The following is a 22800-nucleotide window of genomic DNA, read 5'->3' as shown; positions in this document are numbered from 1 at the left end:
GGAAAAAACACAAAAGAGAATGAAGCAAAAATCAAATCATTGATCATTTCACACAAAATTCCAAAAATGGGCCAGACAAAAGTATGGGCACCCTCAGCCTAATACTTGGGTGCACAACCTTTAGCCAAAATAACTGCGAACAACCGCTTCCGGTAACCATCAATGAGTTTTTTACAATGCTCTGCTGGAATTGTAGCAAACTGCTCCAAGTCCCTGATATTTGAAGGGTGCCTTCTCCAAACTGCCATTTTGAGATCTCTCCACAGGTGTTCTATGGGATTCAGGTCTGGACTCATTGCTGGCCACCTTAGAAGTCTCCAGTGCTTTCTCTCAAACCATTTTACAGAGCTTTTGGAAGTGTGTTTTGGGTCATTGTCTTGCTGGAAGACCCATGACCTCTGAACGAGACCCAGCTTTCTCACACTGGGCCCTACATTATGATGCAAAATTTGTTGGTAGTCTTCAGACTTCATAATGCCATGCACACGGTCAAGCAGTCCAGTGCCAGAGGCAGCAAAGCAACCCCAAAACATCAGGGAACCTCCGCCATGTTTGACTATAGGGACCGTGTTCTTTTCTTTGAATGCCTCTTTTTTTCCCCTGTACACTCTATGTTGATGCTTTTTGCCAAAAAGCTCTACTTTTGTCTCATCTGACCAGAGAACATTCTTCCAAAACGTTTTAGGCTTTCTCAGGTAAGTTTTGGCAAACTCCAGCCTGGCTTTTTTATGTCTCGAGGTAAGAAGTGGTGTCTTCCTGGGTATCCTATCATACAGTCCCTTTTCATTCAGACGCCGACAGATAGTACGGGTTGACACTGTTGTACCCTCGGACTGCAGGGCAGCTTGAACTTGTTTAGATGTTAGTCGAGGTTCTTTATCCACCATCCGCACAATCTTGCGATGAAATCTCTCGTCAATTTTTCTTTTACGTCCACATCTAGGGAGGTTAGCCACAGTGCCATGGGCTTTAAACTTCTTGATGACACTGCGCACGGAAGACACAGGAACATTCAGGTCTTTGGAGATGGACTTGTAGCCTTGAGATTGCTCATGCTTCCTCACAATTTAGTTTCTCAAGTCCTCAGACAGTTCTTTGGTCTTCTTTCTTTTCTCCATGCTCAATGTGGTACACACAAGGACACAGGACAGAGGTTGAGTCAACTTTAATCCATGTTAACTGGCTGCAAGTGTGATCTAGTTATTGCCAACACCTGTTAGGTGCCACAGGTAAGTTACAGGTGCTGTTAATTACACGAATTAGAGAAGCATCACATGATTTTTCAAACAGTGCAATACTTTTGTCCACCCCCTTTTTTAGGTTTGGAGTGGAATTGTATCCAATTTGGCTTTAGGACAATTCTTTTTGTGTTTTTTCATTGAAGACAAATTAAATGAAGATAATAATACCAAAGAATTTGTGATTGCAATCATTTTCAGGAAGAAACTGAGTATTATCTGACAGAATTGCAGGGGTGCCAAAACTTTTGGCCAGCACTGTATGGGTGGTCGCTGACCGCTTCTCCAAGATGGCTCACTTCATTCCTTCGCCTGGTCTTCCATCCGCACGTGTGCTGGCTAAGGGCTTCTTCCGTCACATCTTTCATCTCCACGCCTTACCCCTCCACATTGTCTCGGACAGAACAGTTCAGTTCACTTCTCGCTTCTGGAGTGCCACGTGCAAGCTGCTGGATGTCACTTTGGACTTTTCTTCGGCTTATCATCCTCAGTCCAATGGTCAGGTGGAATGTATTAATCAGATCCTTACCAGTTTTCTTCGGCACTTTGTCAACGCTCACCATACCGATTGGGTAGAACTTCTGCCTTGGGCCAAGTTTTCTTATAACCACCATGTGAGTGAGTCCTCTGCTAAATCTCCATTTTTTGTGGTTTACGGTCGGCACCCCCGAATTCCATTTCCCGTCTCTTCTTCAGTGGACAATCCTGCCGCGGAGGCTCTCGTCAGTGACTTTTCGGTGATTTGGGAAGACACTAGATCTGCACTTCTTCAGTCCTCTGAGTGGATGAAGAAACATGCTTATAAGAAACGTCTGGATCTGCCTCTATTTCGTCTGGGAGACAAGGTCTGGCTTTCCTCCAAATATATCCGTCTCAAGATACCATCATACAAGTTGGGTCCGCGGTTCAACGGTCCTTTCGAGATTCTGAACCAAATAAATCCAGTGGCGTACAAGCTGAAACTCCCTGCCTTCTTACAGATTCCCAATTCCTTTCATGTCTCTCTCCTCAAGCCTGTTGTCCTTAATCCTTTCTCTGACAATCCAGGTACCACTCCAGCTCCAGTCTCCGCCGAGGACGTCTTTCAGGTAGAGAATATTTTGGACATCAAGAGGGTAAGAGTTAAGACTTTCTTTCTTGTGATTGGAAGGGGATTGGTCCTGAAGAGAGGTCTTGGTAGCCCAGGGAGAACATTCATGCTTGTCTTCTAGAAAAATTTCTAGCAGGCCTGAAGAAGAGGGGGCATAAAGGGGGGTTACTGTAGCGTCGGCGTCTCTGCCTCCTGCTGGGCAGAGACGCCGATCTCCTCACCGATGCGGCCCCGGTCCGGCATCCTCCGGCGCTCCTGCTGCTTCCGCCCGCGGTGCGTGTGCCACGCGCAGTTCCCTGGGCACTGTACTTAGGGCGCGCATGCGTGCGCTCCCTCCCTCTTAAAGAGGTCGCGCGCACCATCCTAAAGAGTCCCTGGCCAATGGCCGGAGGACTACCCTTATATAAATGCACAGGCAAGCAGCACTGCAGCGACTCAGTCCTTGTGCAGAGACTGCAAAAGCTCGACCTCATCAGCTGGAGCAATCAATCTTACCATCGGGTGCAAATCCCTCCAGAAACAAAGTAAGTCACAACTCATACATGAAGAAAGCGAGGTGGCACACCGATGTAATAAAATCTTCTTTTATTCCATTTCCACTAAAAATGTAGGGAAGTGGCTCCTTTTGCGGACGACGGACGTTTCGCGTGTCTATCACGCTTCTACGGGTCCAGGCAGAAGTGTGATAGACATGCGAAACGGCCGTCGTCCGCAAAAGGCGCGGCTTCCCTGCATTTTTAATGGAAATGGAATAAAAGAAGATTTTATTACATTGGTGTGCCACCTCGCTTTCTTCATGTATGAATTCTACCCTTATATAAGGCACCTCCTCCAAAATGGAGGTGCCTGTGCAAGGTTGTTCTTTGTGTGTTAACACTCTCCTCAGCCCTCAGGTTGCAGTACCCGCCAGCCTGTCTTTCAGCCGTGCCCGCCAGCCTGTCTATCAGCCGTTCCCGCCAGCTTGTCTATCAGCCGTGCCCGCCAGCCTGTCTATCAGCCGTGCCCGCCTGCCTATCTGCCGTGCTCACCAGCCTGTCTACCAGCCGTGTCCACCTGCCCGTCTATCAGCCATGCCCGCCAGTCTGTCTATCTGCCATGCCCACCTGCGTGTCTGCCAGCCATGCTCATCAGCTGTGCCTGTTGGCCTCGGCCATCAGTCCCGTGGGAGTCGCCTGTTCTCACACAAGGTCGGTCCCAGAGTGGCACCTGGTTCACCTTCCCGGTACCTCCTTGGTTCATGGAGTCGACTAAGCCGCCGTGTGGCCAGGGTCAGTCCGGGTAGGCACTTAGTTACGCCCCTCTGGACCCTCCTTGTATCACTGCACAGAGGTTTCACCACCTGGATCCGTAACAAATAGTCTCAGCATGCGCTACTGTTAGTATGACAGAACTCATGGTAGGCTCTTTCTTCTCTGGATAATCATTCTTCCAAACGTCCTAAATAGTCTGAAGGGGGTTTCATCAAAGAAAATAACTGCAGGAAGTTCAGAAACTGGACTGCAGAGGACTGGGGTTAAGTTGTTTTCTCTGATGAAGCCCCTTTCTGATTGGTTGGTCCATCTGGAAGAATGATCAGAGAAGAAAAGATGAGTGTTACCATGAGTCCTGTGTCATGCCAACAGTAAAGCATTTTGAGACTATTTAGGTGTGAGGTTGTATTTTATTCAAATGAATGGGTTCACTCACAAGTGAAAACCAAACTTTGAGTCACTTTCAAAACTTTTGACTATGACTTTACATGTCATAGGATGTTGTATTACTGTAACTGTAATTTTTAGCAAAACAAAGTGAAGCTGTCGTTGGAAGACTGTATCTGTGAAGATACATGCAAGCCCATACCATCCTTAGGCTATGTGCCCACGATGCAGAAATGAAGCAGAAATTTCCAGAGCATTTATGCATCTCCTTGGCAGAAAAAGCGCATGCGGATTTTACATGAGTTTTTTCTGCCAGGGAGAAGCATTTTTTAAGTGTTTTTGCATGCATTTCCGCATGCGTTTTTTCAAGCGCTTTTCCAAGCGATTTTGAGCATCACTTGGAAAAGTGCTTAACAAGTTGGCACACAATATAAATCCATGCAACTGGCATGGATTTATATTGTGTGACCAACTTATGCTGCTTTAAATGCAGCATCAATAGTAAAAAAAAAAGAATTAAAACGTAAAAAATAAAAAAAAACATTATACTTACCTCTCCGGCGGCTTCCGGTCTCCTCTCTGGTGGCTTCCTCTGTCATCAGCGTCCCGTGGTGTTCTGAAAGGACCTGCGTTGACATAATTTACTCAGCTGACAGGTCACGCAACCGCCGACGTCAGCAGTCGCGTGTCCATCACATGACGTCACCGCAGGTCCCTTCAGAACACCGGGGGACGCCGATGACAGAGGAAGCCACCGGAGAGAGACCGGGGGCCGCCGGAGAGGTAAGTATAATGTTTGTTTTTATTTCTTACGTTTTACTTCTTTTTTTACTAATGGTACCAGGGTCTGGAGGAGAATCTCCTCTTCTCCAGACACGGGTACCATCCGCGCATTGTATACATGCGGATGTTATGCGGTGCTATGCAAGTCAATGGCGGCGATTTCGCCACGATTGCGCACAAGAAATGGTTGTGCTGCGGATTTTTCTGCAATGATAATCTGCAGCGGAAATTTCCGCAGCTTGTGCACAGCACATGCGGATTACCATTGGGAAACATGGCAGACAACTTAACAAGCATTTTTAATGCGTTTTCGCAGCGGAAATGGTGCCGCGGAAATGCATTAAATCCACATCGTGGGCACACAGCCTAACTCTTTCTTTCAAGATTAGTTTTAGTATATCAATCTCAGTTATAGTTTTGATAAAAGCATTTATCAAAAACGACTTCTATGTAATGGATTAACTGGCTTTCACAAGGAAGTACTGGGTAAATTTATAAACATATATAAGACAGGTAAAAAGTCAAATTGCCATATAAAATATCAAGATGGCTATACACATTAGACACAAGTCGATCTAATGTGTAAAATAAAAATAAAGTGGAAAACCCCCTTAGGCTGTGTTCACACGATGCGTATTTCATGCGTTTCCGCGGCGTTTTTGCAGTTGCGTAAACGCCGCGGAAACGCATGAAAAACGCATGGTAGAAGGGAAGCAATGTTCCCCAATGGAAATCCGCATGTGCTGTGCCCATGTTGCGGATTTTTCCGCAGCGTTAACGCTGCGGTCAAAAATCCGCAGCATGTCAATTAATTTTGCGGAAACGCGGCGATTTCGCCGCCATTGACTTGCATTAGAACGCGCCAATTCCGCAAGACAGCATTTGTACTTGCGTAATTGGTGCGTTCTAATGTGCGGATGGTACCCGGGTGTGGAGGAGAGGAGAGTCTCATCCACACCCAGGTACCATTAAAAAAGCTGTAAAAGAAGAATAAAATAAAAAATAAATGTATTCTTACCATCTGTCGGCCCGCACAGCGCTCCCGCTTGGTTCCCGGCACTTGCAGTGAGTTGTAGGACCTGCGGTGACGTCAGAGTCATGTGACGGGTCACGTGACGCTGACGTCGGCAGGTCTTTCAATTCAAAGTTGCCGGCGAGGGAGAACAGATTGAGCAGGACAGCGCGGGCCATCGGAGGTAAGTATATACACTCTCTCGGTTCACACTGTATAAATCCATGCTGTTTGCATGGATTTATATAGTGTGACCTAGTTATCAAGCACTTTCCAGGTGATGCTAACATCGCCTGGAAAGCGCTTGTCAATCTGCATGCGGAAACGCATGTGAATCTGCATGTGGATCCGCATGTATTCTGCAGGAAAAACGCATGCACAATCTGCATGCGTTTTTTCTGCCAGGGAGATGCAGAAATGATGCAGAAATTTTCTGCTTCATTTCTGCATCGTGTGCACATACCCTTAAGCATACAGTATGTCTAACTTATGAGTTTAGTAAAATAATTATGAGTTTTCTTTATACCTCTAATGCTCTACCACTTCTATTACAATATTTTACCTTTATGTTTTCATAGGTTAGCACTGAAGCATTGTTCTCCAGCTTATCATAAATGTGAGGCGTTAGCAGCTGAGCAATTTCTGGTCTCATGCGATGCTGAAAATGAGAAGGCATAACAGTGTCACTAAGAGTATTTTCACTATTAAATAATGAAGTTCACAGGTAACTTGACTCCATCACGAAACTAGTGCAATGCTTCTAATAGGCCATCTGCAATTTTGTGTTTTTTTCCTTTTTTAAATGTCCAATACAGAAATTGAAATCTCCCTTGCAAGGAGCTTAACAAGGTGTTTTAGTAAAACCTATTGTAAATAAGTAAATAGAATCAAGCACACACACAGTAAGGGTATGTGCACACGATGCCGAAATGCTCAGGATTTTTTCCTGAGCATTTCTGCATCTCCCTGGCAGGAAAAAACGCATGCGGATTGTACATGCGGTTTCCTGCCAGGGACATGCGGAAATGAAGCGTTCTTCACTTTCATTTCCGCATGCGGGTTGACAAGCGCTTCCCAAGCGATTTTAGCATCACGCTAAAATCCGCAGCATGTCAATTAATTTTGCGGAAACGCTGCTTTTTTGCCGCCATTGACTTGCATTAGACCGCATGGAATCCGCATCACTGTATATGTTGATGCGCATTCCGTGCGGTCTAATGTGCGGATGGTACCCGGGTGTGGAGGAGAGGACTCTCATCCAGACCCAGGTACCATTAAAAAAAAAAAGAATAAAATAAAAAATATATATATACTCACCTTCTGACGGCCCGCGCAGCTCCTGCTTGGTTCCCGGCACTTCGGGGTTGAATGAAGAAGGACCTTCGCTGACGTCAGAATCATGTGACGGGTCACGTGACGCTGACGTCGGCAGGTCCTAAAGTCTTCACTGCCGACAGCCGGGACCGAGCGAAGCAGGACACCGGGGGCCATCAGAGGGTAAAGTATATATTTATTTTTTATTTTTTTGACATTCACACACTATATAAATCCATGCCGGTTGCATGGATTTATATAGTGTGAAATTGACAAGCACTTTCCAAGTGATGCTAAAATCGCTTGGGAAGCGCTTGTCAACCCGCATGCGGAAATGAAAGTGAAGAACGCTTCACATCCGCATGTCCCTGGCAGGAAACCGCATGTACAATCCGCATGTGTATTTTCCTGCCAGGGAGATGCAGAAATGCTCAGGAAAAAATCCTGAGCATTTCTGCATCGTGTGCACATACCCTTATGCAATCTTATAAAAAACAAATATTGGTAGTAGGATGAGGATTAAATAGCTCAGTGACTTTTAACATGACACTGTAATAGGAAACCATACGTCAAACTTCTGATCTACTACATATGGCCTGATCAACTGCAAATGCTATTACTTGGATGTGTCGAAGAGCAACAGCAATTCAGTCATGAGTCAAAAGACAAGGCCATCGAGGGCTGAAGTGCATTGTGCATAAAAAATGACCTACCCTCTCCTACATCACTTAATACAGAGTGCTAAACTGCTTATGGACATAACATCAGCAAAAGAACTTTATATCGGTAGCTTAAAGGGAATATGTCACCAGGTTTTTGCTATGTAATCTGAGAGCAGCATGTCACAGGGGCAGAGACCACGATTCCAGTGATACGTCATTTATTGGGCTGCATTCTCTCATTTTGATACAATTATTGTTTTCTCCGCTGCAAATGTAGCAGATCTATGAATGCTAAGCTCTGTATAACCCCACCCACAAAACTGATTGGCAGCATTCTGTGTACTCTGTATAGTGACAGAAGGTTGCTAATCAGTACGAGGGGCTTGGTTATACAGATCAGGGTGACTATGAGACACCTAGTCCTGTAGTGATAATTTCCTGCTAATAAAACACAGATTTTAGTGAAACAGCATCACATAGCTCTCGGATCATCATCATGCTGCTCATCATCATGCTGCTCATCATCATGCTGCTCTCGGATTAGATATCAGAACACTGCTGACAAATTCCCTTTAAGCAAATGGTTTTTCATGGTAATGTAGCTGTACACAAGTGTAAGATCATTTTGCACAATGACAAGTGCCACATGTTGAGTGGAGTGGTGTAAATAATGCCGCCAATGGACTGTAGATGAGTAGAAACATGTTCTCTGGAGTGATACACCACATTTCATTTTGGCAATCTATTGGACAAGTCTAGGTTTGGCGGATGCCAGGAGAACACCCCCTATCAAAACACATAGTGTCAACAGTAAAATTTGGTGCAGGAGGGATAATTGTGTGGGCTGTGCCAACTTGACTTTTTATTTTTTCTGGACAGGTTATCAAATAATCACGGACAGACAATATTTTTTACGGACACATTGTAAAACCATAATAAATCATTATGATTATAAGTGATCCATGCCTACAGCCCACAATGCTTGTATGAGGAATCAGCCACATTCACTGTAAGCTGTAAAATAATGACAATTACAGTCAAAATATTCTGTGTAAGTTTCCTCAGTTTCAAAAAATCATGGACGCCGTAAAAATTTTTTGCAGACCGGCAAAAAAGTGCCTTATTTTTATGGACTGTCCTGGAATTTCTGGACGGTTGGCAACCCTGTGTCTCTCAAGGTGAGGGAAAGACTAAGAGCAACACGAAGGGAAGAGGGGAAGGAAGCCCAAATACTAGGGAAAGGGGGAGTGGAGACCCCTAGGCAAATCTAATATCACCCAGCCTGCCCTGTCATCCCTATATAGGTTGCACACCTATTGTCGAGAAGGAACCTAAGCCCAGAATGTCCCTAGAGCTTGGCACTAGATAGGGAGGTAAAAGGGTGAGCACTAGTCAGACCCCACTACAAACTAAAGACAACAAGGTAGATAAACAAAGGGGATACACTTAGCTTGAGCAGACACCAGAGAGATAATGCCAACTGTCCTCCAAGGGCACCACAGAAGAAGCTAGTCAACTGCTAGTGCTCCAAGCCTGCACAAAGGTACATAGAACTATCACCGGCGCATCTCTGGAGAATCTGAGTGTTTTTAACTACCAAGCAAGGGTGTGTCAATCAGCAGCAGAAGGTGGAGGTAGCTGCTGGGTCCTAAAGGAAGAGGGATATAACCATACTAAAGAGATGAGAGGATCAAGAAGGTGTCTGCAATGCCAAGTGCAGTGACCTTCTGTAGCCGGCTCCAGAGCCACTGTCTGTCACACCTAACACGAGTAGCCTCCGGACACTCAGGACCAGGTTTCTCAGAATAAGAGGTGTGGAACAAACGAACCAGCCTGGGGGAATTCACCTCTGATGCCAAAACCCACATCCTTTCCTCTGGACCATAATCCTTCCAGTGCACCAAGTACTAGTGGGAACGACACTGGAGGTAAGATACTACAATCCTCGAAATCTCAAACTCCAAATTACCATCAGCCATGATTGGGGGCAGCGGCAGGGGAGAGGACTCTGAATAATTCTTGAGCAGTGACCTGTGAAACACAATGTGGCTCTTAAGGGCCTAAGGTAGCTCAAGACGAAACGCTGCTGAGTTAATGACAGTGGTTATTTTATAGAGACCAATAAACCTAGGTCCCAGCTTCCAGGAAGGAGCCTTCAACTTAATAATCCTGGTAGACAACCACACAAAGTCATTCACATTCAGGTCCGGATCTGGTGAGCGTTTCCTGCCCGCCATATGTTTGTACCTGTCTCCCATGATCTTCAAATTCCTCAGAACCCCCCGCCACACAGAGGAGAGTGACAAAGCAAAATGTTCCTCCTTCGGAACTCCCGAAGACCCTCCCCCACTAAAAGTACTAAACTGTGGATGGAAACTGTATGCACCAAAGAACGGTGACTTGCCAGTAGATTCTTGGTGATGATTATCAATAGCAAATTCTGCTAACGGTAAGTAAGATGTCCAGTCCTGCTGGTTTTTGGAGACAAAACACCTGAGGTAAATCTCTAAATTCTGATTAATGCGCTCTGTCTGTCAATTTAACTGAGGATGGAGGGCAGAGGAAAAGGACAGCTGCACCCCCAGTCGAGAACAGAAAGCTTTCCAGAACTTAGAAACAAACTGGGTTCCTCGATCTGACATCACATCGGAGGGAACCTGATGAAGCTTCACAATCTCATTTATTAATACCTGAGAAAGAGACTTGGCATTTGGAAGTGCCGGTAATGCGATGAAGTTAACCATTTTTCTGAACCTATCTACAACCACCAAAACCACACGTGGGTTTCCTTTTCCATCGGAGCACCATGACTCAAGGTAATGCCGGCAATTTATCATTTTGGCTGGTTCCGCATTTCTAACAATAGAGGGGCTCTATTTGGTCATACATATTCGGCTATGCATCATGCTCTTATATATATTTTTTGTATCATGTTCACTTTCTGGCATGATATACTAGCCGTGTGATTATAACGTAGTTTGATTTATGCCCCGCATTTACACCTTAAATGCTCTGTCTCCGGTGGCAGGGACTCATTGTGTCTCTTTGATCCTTTGGGTACATAAGAGATCTCATCACCCTCCATCTTACCATGTTAACAGTTCTTCTTCTTCCAAACCTGTTTTTGACATTGCTTCTTTGTTTTTGTGATTATGTATTATTAAAATAAAATGTATCACTTTTGCATAAACTGACTCCACAGTTTATTCAATTCCCTGCTCTTTGAGACACATTGTTGTTTATATTAGAGATTCGGGAATGATAGCTCTTTCTTGGTACACCAAAACCACAGTCTTGCCTGCAGATACCAGTAGTTCAGTAATAAAATCCATGGACAAGTGTGTCCATGCCTGCAAGGAATAGGTAGTGGAAAAAGAGTACCAGACGGACGGGTCTGCGATACTTTAGAACTCGTGCAAATACTACAAGCAGACACGTGTTCAACCACATCCCGATGCAACTCCGGACACCAAAAACGATGAGAAAGGAGGCCCGCAGTTGCCTTGCTACCTGGATGACCAGCAAGCACAGGGTTGTGATGTTCCCTAATTACTTTGCGGTTCAGATTAGATGGTAAAAATAACCTCCCCAAAGGGCAGGAGGCAGGGGCGTCCCACCTCACCCTCCAGTTCAGGGTACAATACCGAAATGACTACCCCCTTCTGAAAAACCGGGGCACGGTTCTCATGGTCACCACCACTGGGGATGCTCCGGGACAAAGCATCAGCCTTCACGTTTTTGACCTCTGTATGGAAAGTGACAATAAAATTGAACCTAGTAAAAAACAGGGACCATCTAGCTTGCCTAGGGTTGAGACGTTTAGCCAATTGGAGATATGACAGGTTCTTCTGGTCTGTAATAACAGTAATAGGATGGACAGGCCCCTCCAATCAATGTTGCCATTCTTCAAACGCCAATTTAATCGCCAAAAGCTCCCTATTTCCCACGTCATAATTTCTCTCAGCCGAAGATAATTTCTTGGAAAAGAAAGCGCATGGACGCCATTTAGCAGGGGACGGACCCTGAGACAAAACAGCCCCAACCCCCACCTCCGATGCATCAACTTCAACGATAAAAGATTGAGAAACATCAGGTTGACTGAGTATTGGTGCAGTGTCAAAACAACTCTTTAGGGAGGAAAAAGCCTGCTGAGCGGCATCCGACCATTTAGTAAAATCAGACCCCTTCTTTGTCATGTCAGTGAGGGGTTTCACAATTACCGAATAATTTTGGAGAAATTTCCGGTAAAAATTAGTAAAAAGCCCAGAAAACGCTGCAAAGTCTTCAGGTTCTCGGGAAGGTCCCAATCAAGTACTGTACGGATCTTCTCTGGATCCATCCGAAAACCCGAAGATGACAACAGGTACCCCAAAAACTGCACCTCCTGGACGGTGAAAACACATTTTTCTAGTTTGGCATATAGTTTGTTATCCCTTAATATACCTGTTTAACATGCCCTGGTGTGTCTCAAAATCAGGTGAGTAAACCAAAATATCATCCAGATAGACCACCACAAACCTGCCCACCAAATGATGGAGAATATCATTTATGAAATGCTGAAACACCGCAGGTGCATTGGTCAGACCGAAAGGCATAACCAGGCTCTCGAAATGCCCCTCAGGGGTATTGAACGCAGTTTCCCATTCATCCCCTTCTCTGATTCTAACCAGATTATAGGCTCTCCTTAAATCCAACTTGGAGAACACCTTAACTCCCACAACCTGGCTGAACAAATCTGGAATCAGAGGAAGAGGGTATGGATCTCGGATGGTAATTTGATTCAATTCCCGGAAATCTAAACAGGGACGGAGACCGCCATCTTTCTTTTTCACGAAGAAGAAGCCTGCCGCCACGGGCAAAGATGAGGGACTGATATGTCCCTTCTCCAGACTTTCCACAATGAAATCATTCAAGGCTTGTCTCTCAGGGCCAGAAAGATTATACAGTCTGGACTTTGGTAGTTTAGCTCCAGGGGTCAGGTTAATAGGACAGTCATATGCACGATGAGGAGGCAAATCCTGACACCCCTTCTCAGAAAAAATGTACTCAAAACCAGACAAAAACACAGGTAAGGACTCTGTAGATACTTCAGAAAGGGAAATGTTTAAACAGTTCTCATGGCAGTAATCTTCCCATTCAATGATCTCTCTGGATTGCCAATCCACTATTGGATTATGTTTCACCAACCAGGGTAGACCCAGTACAATTGGAGTGGGAAGGCCGTCCAGGACATAACAAGGAATCTCACAATGAACAGACCCCACCCTCAATCTTACATTATGCACAATCTGAGTCAGAGCTTTCTGTGCAAGTGGCGCTGAGTCGATGGCAAAAATAGGAATTGGCTTAGCTAAAGTGCAAGCAAGCCCATGAGTTTTCGCAAACTCAGCATCAACCATGCTGACTCCAGCTCCACTGTCTACAAACACAGAAATTTTCTCCGTCCTGCTCTCTAACACCACCTCTGATGTCAGGACAAACTGAGAACTGCAGGTTGACGACAAACAAACGCCTTGATTATCCAACTCCAGACTACCAAGGGTTAATCAAGTCTTATTTTGCTTAGGAATCGAGGGACAGGCCCCAATAAAATGTCCCTTTTTTCCACAAAAAAAAAACACACCTTTTTTTTGCGGATCTCAGGGGAAACGTACGATGCAGAGGCACCCCCTAACTGCATGGGTTCTTTCATCTCCACCTATACTAGTTCACCCCCAGACCGCTCCCCCGGCAAAGGGGCATTACCCCAAAAAGAGGGCTCCGGAGAAGTTGGTCTCACCCACCTATCACAAAGGCGTCTATCAACACGAATTGCCAATGACATGGCAGCCTCCAAGGACTCTGGGGTTTCATACACTGCTAAGGCATCTTTCAACTTTCCAGTAAGACCCTGACAAAATTGGCTTATCAGAGCTGGGTCATTCCATTTGGTATCAGTTGCCCACCTGCAGAATTCGGGGCTATACGTCTCCACTGCCCGATTCCCCTGCTGAAGGCGACGCAGCCTGGACTCAGCCAAGGAGACACGGTCAGGATCATCATAGATGAAGGCTAGAGCCCTGAAAATCCGCTTCTCTGGCTGGAGAAAAACTGAACCCTGTGGCAAAGAGAAAGTCCAGGATTGAGGATCTCCTTACAACAGTGAGATCACAATCCCCACTTGCTGCACCTCATCTCCAGAGGAGTAAGGACAAAGTTTAAAATATAACTTGCAAGCTTCCTTGAACACAAAAAACTTAACCCCTACCTCCTGAACACCTTTACAGGAGGACAATTTTAGGTTCCCGCAGAGACCCCAAAATTAGGAGACTGCAGCTGCTGCCATTGCTGCTGAACCTCAGAGTGAAGGTCAGTCGCCTCCAGAGACATCTTATGCAGCTGCTTTGCCACCATTGCAACGGGATCCATGATCCAAGGGAGAAAAAAAAAACACCAAAAAAAACCACACATAAAACCACGTGTCAGTTTTTTTTTTCTTTTTTATGCATGGCCGGTGATAATGTTACACAAGGTGAGGGAAAGACTAAGTGCAACACGAAGGGAAGAGGGGAAGGAAGCCCAAACACTAGGGAAAGGGAGAGTGGAGACCCCTATGCAAATATAATATCACCCTGCCTGCCCTATTGTCTCTATATAGGTTCCACACCTATCGCCGAGCAGGAACCTAAGCCCTGAATGTCCCTAGAGCTTGGCCCTAGATAGGGAGGGGACAGAGTGAGCACTATCCTGACCTCACTACAAACTAAAGACAACAAGGTAGACAAACAAAGAGGATACACTTAGCTTGAGCAGACACCAGAGAGATAACGCCAACTGTCCTCCAAGGGCACCAGAGAAAAAGCTAGCCAACTGCTAGTGCTCCAAGCCTGCACAAAGGTACATAGAATTATCACCGGCACCTCACTGGAGAAACTGAGAGTTTTTAACTACCAAGCAAGGGTGTGTCAATCAGCAGCTGCTGGGTCCTAAATGAAGAGGGATATAACCATACTAAAGAGATGAGAGGTTAAAAAAGGCATCTGCAATGCCAAGAGCAGTGACCTTCTGCAGCCGGTTCCAGAGCAACTGTCTGTCACACCTGACACACCCGTGACACCCTGGAGCCATGTTCACAGGTACTGCTAGGCTCATTACTTCCAGTGATCGGTAATGTTGATACTACAACATACAGAGATATTGTATTCTATACTATAGTATTCTTCCAAATTCATAAAAACAGTTTTGGAAAATACCCTTTTCATTTTAAATATGACTATGAACATTTGCACAAGGTAGGATCCATAGATACATTGTTTGACAAGTCTGATATAGCACAACTTGAGTGTCCTGCAAAAAATCCTATTTTTAACTATGTTGAACACATTCGAAATGAACTAAGATAGACCTTCCCATTCATCAGTGCATGACCACATAATAGCTCTTTTAGCAAATTCCCACAATCCAAAATCTTGTGGAAAGCCTTCCCAGAAGAGTGGAGGCTGTTGTAGCTGCTAAGGGGCCTAAATCGATATTAACACTACTGGTTTAAACCTATTTGCGCACCGTGACATAACTGGATGTCACAGTCATTTCTTCAAATTGTCCCAAGAGTCGTTTTTCAACATGTCCATGTCAGAGCACATGTTGCTCGCGCTATTGTGAGCAACCTGCATGGCCTAAGCATGCTTTCATGGTCTGCAGAGTCTCCTATCGAGCACATCTGGGACATCATTGGTTGGCAATTGCAAATGGAGCTGCCAGCAAAGGATCTTCATTTGCATTCCCAAGTGCCTTCAGCAAAGCAGAACACTCTTCAAACAACCATTAATAACCTCATTGATAGCATACTAAGGCAGTTAAGTAGTGCATGCATTTCTGCGCTTGGTGCTCATACATGGTACTGAATAAATTGAGATGTTTTGAAAATGTTGTTTAGATATTTTTTTAGCATTTGCAAATCATTGACAGGTCTATCGATCCTGTGATTTCCATAATTCCACTACTTTTTCTTCTTGATTTTGCAATTTTTAGGAGTGTAAAAAAGCAATGAAATGATCGCTGTTTCAAATTTCCTTTTGCACGAGTGGGGAACCTACAGCCCATGGGCAGATTACCTTTTCTCCAGCCCCCTGACAGATTCTTGGGGACCGCAAGGCTCATGCTGGCAGCCACATTTTGACGGTCAATGCCCATTTAAACCCTTTTTGCACTGTGAGCACGTGCACGCAGCCTTCACTACTGAACGTTGTGGCGCATGCAATGAAGGATTACTGTATTTTTCGGACTATAAGACACACTTTTTTCCTCCAAAAATTTGAAGGAAAGTGGGGTGTGTGTCTAAAAAAAATAAAGTTGGATCTAAAATGGCCGACTTCAAAATGGCCGCCATGGTCACCACCCATCTGGAAAAGTTTTCTCCCTCCCATATACTAATGTGCCACAAACAGGAAGTTGATATCACCAACCATTCCCATTTAATTTAGGTGTATCCATATAAATGGCCCACCCTGCATATATATATATATATAAACAGCGGGCACACAGTGTAGCCGCAGCTATTAAAGGCCATGAATATTCACCCCTCTTCACTCCCATGGGCGTAGAGAGGGGTGAATATTCATGCTCTTTAATAGCGGGCACACGTGATCACCCGGCGCAGCAGGAGCCGTGCTGCGGCTACACTGTGTGCCCGCTGTTAAGGAGAATGAAGTCACTGCTCCCGACGCACACTATTCCAGGACTGCATCTCACCTTGTGAGGGCGCATGGCAGTGACGTCATGCGCGGCTCACAAGGTGAGATCAGTGCTGGCAGCAGAGCAGGACACAGCGCTGGAGCACAGGAAAGAAAAGTGAGTAGAAGTGTTTATTTTTTTTGGGTGCAGCGTGATAGGGATTAGTGGGGCCATACATACCAGGATGGGGGTGCCATGCATACCAGGAAGAGGGATGAGGGGGGGCCATGCATACCTGGATAGGGATGAGGGGGGCCATGCATACCAGGAAGAGGGATGAGGGGGGCCATGCATACCTGGATAAGGATAAGGGGGGGCCATGCATACCAGGAAGAGGGATGAGGGGCACCATGCATACCAGGAATAGGGATGAGGGGTGCCATGCATACTTGGAAGTTGGATGAAGGGTGCCATGCATACCAGGAAGAGGGATAAGGGGGGTATGCATACTAGGAAGAGGGGTGCCATGCATACCAGAATAGGGATGAGGGGGGCCTTGCATACCAGGATAGGGATGAGGGGGGCCATGCATACTAGGATAAGGATGAGGGAGCCATGCATACCAGGATAAGGATGAGGGGTGCCATGCATACCAGGATGGAGATCAGGGGTGCTATGCATACTAGGATGAGGGGTGCCATGCATACTAGGATGAGGAGTGCCATGCATACCAGGATGAGGGTTGCCATGCATACTAGGATGAGGGGTGCCATGCATACCAGGATGGAGATCAAGGGAGCCATGCATACCAGGATGGGGATCAGGGGTGCCATGCATACCAGTATGGAGGGGTGCCATGCATACCAGGATGAGGGGTGCCTTGAATACCAGGATGGAGATCAGGGGTGCCAAGCATACTAGGATGAGGGGTGCCATGCATACTAGGATGAGGAGTGCCATGCATACCAGGATGAGGGTTGCCATGCATACTAGGATGAGGGGTGCCATGCATACCAGGATGGAGATCAAGGGAGCCATGCATACCAGGATGGGGATCAGGGGTGCCATGCATACCAGGATGAGGGGTGCCTTGCATACCAGGATGGAGATCAGGGGTGCCATACATACCAAGATGGGGATCAGGGGTGCCATGCATACCAGGATGGAGGGGTGCCATGCATACCGGGGTGGAGGGGTGCCTCACATACCAGGATGGGGATCAGGGGTTCCATGAATGCCAGGATGGGGATGGGGGCCACGTATAATAGGAAGAGGGGGGCCATATATACCAGGATGGGGGATATTAACAGAATTGGGGGACATTACCCCTACAACAGTGTCAGCAGCAGACCCCCACCCCCTTAACAGTGCATCGTGACCACATTTTTTGTTTACATTTTTATTTCTATTTTCCTCCTCTAAAACCTAGGTGTGTCTTATGGTCTGGTGCGTCTTATAGTTCGAAAAATACGGTACATCCTGACGCCAGTGCCAGCATCTGGACATACTCTGTGTGCAGAGTTGGTGCGTGATGTGCTCCCGTCTCACTGACTGAAGCAGCAGCCCTCGTGCCTATTGTGATGTATGTGCTGCAGCCTCCAGCCTCAGGGTCTCCTGTGATGTATATGCTCCAGAAACTAAACCAAGACAAAACCCCCCCAATAAAATATTATCCCTTTATTAGCTATTAATTTATTAGAATCACACCAGTGAATAATCTCAATAATTAATTATAACCTAAGCCAAAAAAGCTTCCTTATTTAAAAATATGTATATTCAGGGCACAGAATAGGAATTGTTATCCCTTGGTAGGAAACAAGAATTATAATATCCAACAACTAGGGCCTGCAGTCATCCTAAGCTTACCCCTACCTACCACGGAGGTTGGCACCCTAAAGGAGTATGACAGGGGCGCCTCCGCACAATGATGACTGTGTCTTAAACTGTCCCTAAGCTGAAAAAAATAACAATTAACCATCCACTATCAATAGGGACAATCCCTAAAAATGTATGGCTTAAATAGGCGCATATAAATAGATGGGACAATTATGCACACCACCCAGATCAAGGAATAAGTACACAATACAATAATTATAAGAATATACAGGTGCATCTCACTAAATTAGAATAGCATAAAAAAGTTAATTTATTTCAGTTCTTCAATACAAAAAGTGAAACTCATATATTATATAGAGTCATTACAAACAGAGTAATCTATTTCAAGTGTTTATTTCTGTTAAAGTTGATGATTATGGCTTACAGCCAATGAAAACACGAAAGTCATTATCTCAGTAAATTAAAATAATTAACAAAAAAACCCTGCAAAGGCTTCCTAAGTGTTTAAAAAGGTCCCTTAGTCTGTTTCAGTAGGCTCCACAATCATGGGGAAGACTGCTGACTTGACAGATGTCCAGAAGGCAGTCATTGATACACTCCACAAGGTCCCAGAGTTTTCATTTCTAAATCATGGTCCCAGAGTCTGGAGCAAGAGTGGAGAGGCACACAATCCAAGCTGCTTGAGGTCTAGTGTGAAGTTTCCACAATCAGTGATGGTTTGGGGAGCCATTTCATCTGCTGGTGTAGGTCCACTGTGTTTTATCAAGACTAAAGTCAGCCGTCTACCAGGAAATTTTAGAGCACTTCATGCTTCTCTCTGCTGACAAGCTTTTTGGAGATGGAAATTTTCATTCTCTAGCCGGACTTGGCACCTGTCCACACTGTCAAAAGTACCAATACCTGGTTTAAAAACAACAGTATCACTGTGCTTGATTAACCAGCAAATTCGCTTGACCTTAACCCCATAGAGAATCTATGGGGTATTGTGAAGAGGAAGATGAGAGACACCAGACCCAACAATGCAGATGAGCTGAAGGCTGCTATCAAAGCAACCTGGGCTTCCATAACACCTCAGCAGTGCCACAGGCTGATCGCCTCCATGCCACGCCGCATTGATGCAGTAATTGATGCAAAAGGAGCCCCGACCAAGTATTGAGTGCATTTACTGAACATACATTTCAGTAAGCCAACATTTCGGATTTTAAAAACATTTTTCAACCCGTTGTTATAAAGTATTCTAATTTACTGAGATAATGACTTTTGTGTTTTCATTGGCTGTAAGCCATAATCATCAACATTAACAGAAATAAACACTTGAAATAGATCACTCTGTTTGTAATGACTCTATATAATATATGAGTTTCACTTTTTGTATTGAAGAACTGAAGTAAATTAACTTTTTGATGATATTCTAATTTAGTGAGATGCACCTGTACATACATACATTAAAAATATATTGATCCACATTAAAACCAGAAAAAATGTACTTTTTAAAATATGACCCAATGTATTAAATTGGTTTATATGTTTTAGATTACGTCAACTATCATAGCAAGATTATGATTAAAAATATAGTCTGAAACAAATAGGACAATTTTATAAACTCACCCGCATTTAAAAAGTTTTTACTAGTTTTGAAGGGAACCAGCTACATGATTCATGCAGGTCGAATCATGGGCAACAGGAATCCGAGATCTGCCCCTGCATTCTAAATGTCTATGTTTTACTCTGAAAAACTGAAGAATTTCAGAAAAAAACTAAATTGGAAATGCGGTTGGGAATGAAGTGACTAGTCCAAGAGGCAGGTCCCCATTAGCTTCTCCCTGCCGACTTGGCAAAACTACCGTAATAAATTCAAGACAACATGATTCATTCTCATGGCTGCCATCTGTCATCAATCATTACAGGTTTCTCCTATTCTAATTTAGTGAGATGCACCTGTATATTTCATAAGGAGCTAGTAATAATGAATATGGTAGGCACCTATCATGTAGGCATACAAATATGATAATGTAATATAGATAACCAAGAAGTAACTATTTATCATAATAACCTGCACTCATAAAAATTATGTGAATACAAAATTGTGGTATTAAAAGGAACCTGTCACGTCCTATCTACACTCCCCCATTGCTTTATTAGTGATTCAATGTGCATCACTAACAAGCTTTTTTCATTAAAATCAGTGGTAGTATAATGATTTTATAACTTTATATACACTTTGTCTTACCTGCTGTATTCAGTCATAGGGGTGTGATTCTCTCATTCAGTCATGGGCGGCGCCGCATCCAGTCACTGCTGCCGCCACCCATGTATTTGAATACTGCTCCTGTCAAGCGCTATTATCGTGGCTCTCATGCACATTTGTACATGTCTGGCCGCGGGTCCCACGCTGTGTGATTACAAGCTTCACTGCGCACGCGCTATGTTCCCGCGCATGCGCAGTGAGGCTGTGTAGTTCGCAGCTTCACTGCGCATGCGCTATGATGCTCTGTTCCCCATGCGTGCGCAGTGAGGCTGTATGGTTACCAGCCTCACTACACATGCGCTATTTCTCCGCGCGTGCGCAGTGAGGCCGTGTGGTTACCAGTAGTGTTGAGCCACCCACGTAGTGTTCGAGTTCGGTTCGGTTCGTCGAACACCCGTGTGTTCGCCGAACTGTTCGTCGAACTGTTCGTCGAACACCTTCGAACACCGTTAAAAACAATGGCAGGCAAACAAAAACACATAGAAACACATAGAAAACACCTTCAAAGGTGTCCAAAAGCTGACAAACTGCTCAGAAGACATAACTAACACATGGAAAAGTGACAAGTACATATAGTCATGCGAAAATAAAAGAGGTGGAGGAGTAAAAGGAGGGGGAGACACAGATATAGGCATGTCATGCCCTTCTAAAATCCAAAAAGTGAGAAGCCGACACGGCCAGTCCTCTCCTGCCCGTGCCACCTCCGTGTCGCCGGGTTTGTGCCAGAGCCGCGGTGAACCCTGACGGCCAGCCCCCCTCTCCCAATACTGGTGCCTGTCCGCTGGTGGGTCGAGCGAGCCCCCCTGTGGTGGAGGCAGCTCTAAGCTTTTTAATTTAAATTGTCTCTCTAATTTGAATGAATACACTTTAAATCCATTTACAAGGATCTATTGGAGGGCAAGTCTCATGCCAGCAGCCGCGTAATTCCAGCTCCAGTAGCGTCCACTAAAGCTGCTGCAGTTAAAAAGCTTTTATAAGGATCGAGCTCGGCTGTCCACCGCAAGGCATCCTAATGCCAGTCCCAGCCCCTATGCCTTGGGGTGCCTCCTGATGCTCTTCACTAAGTATCCCATGGTCCCGAATCATTTCCTTTGAAAAAATTAAGTGTCTAAACTACAGGTGGTGTAGCTTGCTTAACAGCCGGGATAATCCGCTGACTAGCAGACACTGCTACTAGGCACAAAGTATTTCCTGGGCTAGATGCAGTTAAAAATTTGTAATTAGATACTCTCGTTGGATGCTGAGAAAGCATTCCATAGAGTCTCCTGGCACGCCATATATGATTCTCTTAAAAAGCTTGGGGTAGGGGTCTAGGGGACCCTTTTATAGCCAAAATCACGGCCCTGTATCGCAATACGTCACCTAGGCTGAAGATAAATGGAACTGTAGCACCCTGAGGGCTCGGTTGCTACAGACGTATTGCACCTCACCCAGAGGTGTGATATCTCACTCTCAGGTAAGGATGGAGTGTGGATCAGGACCCGACACCTGCATGCATTACACCACATTGCCGTGGGGCAGGGCGACCAATATGCCCCTGAGATGGGCACGACAGTCCCTGTCCCTGGCTGGAGTGGGGGGAGGGAACACTGAGGAAGGGGAACCCTGTAGTGTAGGAGCAGGGAGGAAGCAGTTCCTGGGTGCATTGAGAAGGGAGTATAAAAGGTGGGCACCATCTTAGTTCAGTGCAGAGAAGTCTGAGCAGAAGTGGCAGGGAGCAGGGGCTCTGCATGAGCTTTGCTCCGGAGGCGGGCCTAGTAACAGAGGCCCAGGCCTGGAAGAGGGAGAAGGAAGGAAGAGGAGCGGAGAAGGCTCCAGGAACGAGGAATGAAGGGATCCCAGGGGTGCGGACGGGCGAGTCGCCACCGCACGCCCGAATCCACCTGCGTGGAGGGGTCAGGCCAAAGGGGGAGACCGGTCCCCGAACTAGTGGAGGCAGGAAACGACCCTCAGCTAGAAACCGGAGGCTCTGACATTTTATGTGGCGCAGCCCCTCGCTACACCCGCTAGGAAGGCACCACATAGGGTCAGGGAAACTGGCGCCAAGTTTACCAAGAGGAGGCCCGAGGCAGCCGGACAGAAGTGTTGGTAAGAAAGGCCAGACAAAGGACACACAAAGGGGGTCCTGTGAAGTGCTCCAAAGTTATCTGGGAGTTGTCTGAGCCCCTCACCTGGTGAGCACAGTACGACGTGGGCAGCCGTTACCTGCAGACGTGGTCTGGATAATAAGAACTGTGAGTAAAGGCCCTGGACTGCATCACTGACTCCGTGTCGTTACTGCTGCTACCCTGCACCATCACCCCCATCCTCCGCATACACTGCCCTGAG

At 45.7% G+C, this 22800-nt stretch overlaps 1 protein-coding gene across 26 annotated transcripts in view; it reads right to left on the bottom strand.

The window, feature by feature from the left end:
- LOC141265438 (NFX1-type zinc finger-containing protein 1-like) overlaps positions 1 to 22800 on the bottom strand; it is a 391532-nt gene that overhangs the window by 13840 nt on the left and 354892 nt on the right. For all 26 annotated transcript variants that reach the window (XM_073678542.1, XM_073678541.1, XM_073678522.1 and 23 more), the window contains one exon: positions 6323 to 6418. In XM_073678542.1, the coding sequence (XP_073534643.1) occupies positions 6323 to 6418 (96 nt within the window). The remainder of the gene's footprint in view (positions 1 to 6322; positions 6419 to 22800) is intronic.

Source organism: Phyllobates terribilis, unplaced genomic scaffold, assembly GCF_046119375.1.
Source record: "Phyllobates terribilis strain yellow unplaced genomic scaffold, ASM4611937v1 Scaffold_4__5_contigs__length_816908805, whole genome shotgun sequence".
NCBI classification, from domain to species: Eukaryota; Metazoa; Chordata; class Amphibia; order Anura; family Dendrobatidae; genus Phyllobates; species Phyllobates terribilis.
This window is presented reverse-complemented; position numbering and strand designations above follow the sequence as displayed.